Source organism: Cervus elaphus, chromosome 1 (genome assembly GCF_910594005.1).
Source record: "Cervus elaphus chromosome 1, mCerEla1.1, whole genome shotgun sequence".
Classification (NCBI taxonomy): domain Eukaryota; kingdom Metazoa; phylum Chordata; class Mammalia; order Artiodactyla; family Cervidae; genus Cervus; species Cervus elaphus.
Window position 1 is genome coordinate 64,082,350 of NC_057815.1, and position 4,370 is coordinate 64,086,719.

Genomic DNA, 4,370 nt, shown 5'->3' on the forward strand with positions numbered 1-4,370 from the left:
CACAAGTTCTTTGTCTTAGGCTGTGAGTCTCCTTCTGTTTTGTAAGTTGTGTTATTTGTTTTTAGATTGCACATATAAGGGATGTCATATGATATTTCTCCTTCTCTGGAAAAAGACAAATTCTTAATCAGATTTGGGGATTTTAGCACTTTCCTGTTTCTATGCTACTTTGTTGCATATGTAGATAAAAATTGAAATTGAGCTATACACTCCAGATATATCTATCTTACTCTATGTAATTTACATTTTAATAATTAAAAAGGAAAACATCTTCACTGACTATAAGAAAATAAAAAGAAACTAAGAAGTGATGAGCCTAAAATAATGTATCAGTTAATTTGGAATTAAATAATGTTTTGGTAGCTTCAACTGCTTTCTCTAATCTCTCAGGCAGGCTCTCCTTGATATGTTCAAGTCTCCAAAACCTGTGGACTATTGCAGTCTGACCTTTTCATGTTCTTGTGGGAACCAGTGAGTTAAACCTCAATCCTGCACCAGGCTCTCTTCTGGGAGTTTCTAGGAAGTTGCTCAGGGAAATCATTTGTTTACAGAGGATAGCAGAGCTGTAGGAATTGGTGTGCCATAAGTACAAAACTCAAAAGACAGCTCAGAGAGTGATCTGTAGATGAAGGCTGGTCAGCAGACGTGGTACACTGAGGCTGAGAAGCCTCTAGCCTAAAATCATTTCTGTTTCACTGTGTGGTCACATGGTAAGTGCAGTAGGGCCCTAACATAACATTGTCTTATAATATGGCTTTGTAACATGGGTATGTCTGAAACATGGAAACTATGAACTGAGCCTTAGAGAGGATGATGAATAAGGATGACTTTTTGCCATAGGAAGGGCTCAAAGGTAAAAAAACAAAAAGACTGCAATGGGGGAAAGGGGATAGGGGAGCTTCTCTTGGTGATATGTTTACTTGATAAGAAGATACTTTTAACTTAAATTTGGAGAAGAAGCTATGAAAATGTAAAAATGCACTAAAATGCTTTTAGCCATCCATTGCCACTGTTCAATTCACCTTTCTACGGTTCATCTGAGAAAGTATCCAGTTGTTCATGCACAGTTAGACAAAATGCTGGATAGAGTTGGAACTCTGTGAGATAGGGACTGGGAAATAGGCAGACTCATTAGCTGAAAGAGTAAAATGTATTCATCTAAGCAAAGAATAGGAAGGTAGACATGGGTACAGAGTCAGGCCATGGATGACAGGATCTTAGTCACTAGACTCAAATCAGAAGAGAGGACTTTACTTAGTCTCGGAAGAAAGAGCAGGTAGAGGATATTAAGGCCTCATGTTAATTGGAAGAGGGGCCTGAAAACAATCTAGCTACTCCAGGTAAGATGTATGTGACGCAAGGAAAGTACTATAAGGTGCAGTCTAAGACAGTCCTTAGTATTCAGTCAGAGGATAAGACACACCTGGGTTTGAATTCTAGTTCCATCCATGACTGGGGCTTCCCAGGTGGTTCAGTGGTAAAGAATCCACCCGCCAATGCAGGAAACATAAGAGATGCAGGTTCGATCCCTGGGTCAGGAAGACCTCCAGGGGTGGGAAATGGCAACCCACTGCAGTATTCCTGCCTGTTAAATTCCATGCACAAAGGAGCCAGTTGAGTTACAGTCCATGGGGTCGCAAAGAGTTAGACACGACTGAGTATGCAGCACATATATACATATATATCCATGATTAGCTATTTCTTTCTTTTTTAATTTATAAAACAGAGATAATAGCAGTACCTGCTTCACAAGGTTTTTCTGAGAATTAAATAAAATGTATATAAAGAGTCTGAGATATCATTCATCTTAGAGATAGTACCCCTGAATTTTAATTCCTTTCAGTAATAACATGTAGGACTTTCTCTCAAGGCAATGAATTTACTTGCAGTTCTTGAGTAATTTCTCCACATGAGTCACTGCACTTGAGAAACAAATGGCCTGGGCCCTTTTGATAGTAACTATTGTTAGTAGAAGGCTTATTATGTTTCAGACTGATCAGGACTTTGCCAACTATCTCTTATCCTCAAAGTAATTCTGCTATTTTACTATCTCCTGTTCATCAGTAAGTGTATGAGGCTTCACAGATAAACATTTATTTTCAAGTTCACATAAAAATGGAACAAATATTTTGAAAGTGAAGCTATATGTGGAAATTGTCTAATACAATGTCTAGCACAGAGTAATAGTTTCCGATGTTTTCTCTTTTAAATCTCTCTCTTTAACATATTTATTCCTCTTTTTCCCTCTTTCAGCTTAAGAGCCATCTCTCATCTTCACCTCTTGATCTAACTGAGGAAGTGCTGATTTTGTACCTTGACAATGTCACAGTTGTTTCTACTTGGTGGATGGTGCTACCAACAGTGGTAGCAAGCTCTACAGAGAGCTTGTAAGTGAAATCAGCTTTAGAAGCCTGGCCTTGAAAAGTGTTTGGAGCAAATGTCTCTAGAAATTGGAGAAACTGCTTACTAACTGCTTTACTAAAATCTATTTTTTGCAGTTTCTTCTTCTTCTTTTCTTCTTAATTCTAGGCTCATTTTGGATCAAGCAGAAAGCGCTACCCTATAGTTCAGCCTGAGTGTATAAATTGTTTAATTAGATTATAGGTGGGGAGGGGCAAAAGCTAATAGTAAAAGGGAAATTTATTTGCAGAACATATCTTTATGTGGGCACTTTTTTCCTCAGGACCTGATGGGGAAGTGTGACATCCATGGTTCTCCTTGTCAGTTACCATTATCTGACTATATTATCAATAGTCTGTTTGGAAGGAATGCCTCATTCTTTTATTCCTTTATTCTTTTATGAGAAGTCTTTCAAAACTGTGTTTTCTCTGTTTATGTCTCAGACAAAAGTGCTGAAAGGAGGGAGAAGTGCACAACAGGCCTTTGCTGAAAGTGTCATTTCAGATCTGGGAATAAATACTTCCAAATCAATTTATCATGCCCACTCTCAATTCCTCTAAGGTGGAGATCACCACCTTCTTCCTGATTGGAATCCCAGGACTGGAGCATGTTCACATATGGATCTCTATCCCCATCTGCCTCATGTACCTGGTGGCCATCCTTGGCAATTGCACCATACTCTTCGTGATTGGGACAGAGCCCTCACTCCATGCACCCATGTACTATTTCCTTTCCATGTTGGCTGTCTCTGACCTGGGACTGTCCCTCTCATCCCTCCCCACTATGCTGCGGATCTTTGCTCTCAATGCTACAGGAATTTCCCCAAATGCCTGCTTTGCTCAAGAATTCTTTATCCATGGATTCACAGATCTGGAGTCCTCAGTGCTCCTGGTCATGTCTTTTGATCGCTTTTTGGCCATCTGCAACCCTCTGAGATACAGCTCCATCCTCCCCAATGCCAGAGTGGCCAAAATAGGTGTGGCGTTTCTCATCAAAAGCATTCTCTTAGTGCTCCCATTTCCTTTCACTCTCAAAAGATTGACCTATTGTAGGAAGAGCCTACTTTCTCACTCTTACTGTCGCCATCAAGATGTCATGAAGCTTGCCTGCTCTGACAACACATTCAACTTTTTCTATGGCTTCTTTGTTGTTCTCTGTATGATGACAGACAGTGTGTTCATTGCTGTGTTCTACATATTCATCCTGAAGACTGTGATGGGAATTGGATCCCACAAGGAGCGGCTCAAAGCCCTCAACACCTGTGTCTCCCACATCTGTGCTGTGCTCATCTTCTATGTGCCCATCATAGCTTTGGCTTCCATGCACCGCTTTGGCAAGCTCAAGTCCCCATTGGCCATGATCCTCATTGCTGACATTTTCTTGCTAGTGCCACCTCTGATGAATCCCATTGTCTACTGTGTGAAGACACAGCAAATTCGTGAGAAGGTTCTGGGGAAATTTGGTCTAAATTAAAGGTATGGGGAAAAGTGAGGCAAGGTCAGCCAGGTTCAGGGAATAAAACAATACCTTTCTAAGCAAAGTATTATGGATGGGTCATTCTTATCTTTCCTAGTCATGATTGTAATCAGTACAACAACATATGGTCTGGGCATTGAGGTCTGTGAGCTTAGGACTTACATGGGCATTGATAGGTATGTGTGGGATAGTTTTGTAGTATAATTAAAATCATGAATCAATAGATGGATGTGGAATTTTAGTTACAGTGTTTACAACACAAGAATGTAAAAATGGAAGTAGAGATTGTTTTCCCTTATAGAAAATGAATATCAGAGGAGCTGGAAGCTAAAGACATTACTCCAAACCAGTTACTGATTTTCTTTCCAGCAGCCTGTATTTCCTGCACCATGTATTTGCTGTGGGGACTCAATTTAAATTCTTGATTTCCCATTTAAATGAAAAAAGTCTGTTTTCAAATATGAGTTGCTTATATATTTTCTCCCTTTGCTCTT

At 39.7% G+C, this 4,370-nt stretch overlaps 1 protein-coding gene across 1 annotated transcript; it reads left to right on the forward strand.

Annotated features, from left to right (window-relative positions):
- The first annotated feature begins 2,937 nt into the window (after positions 1-2,937).
- On the forward strand, positions 2,938-3,873 carry LOC122702316 (olfactory receptor 51A7-like). The gene has a single exon (XM_043916027.1). It carries the CDS (start codon positions 2,938-2,940, stop codon positions 3,871-3,873), a length of 936 nt encoding a protein of 311 aa, XP_043771962.1.
- Positions 3,874-4,370: the final 497 nt, after the last annotated feature.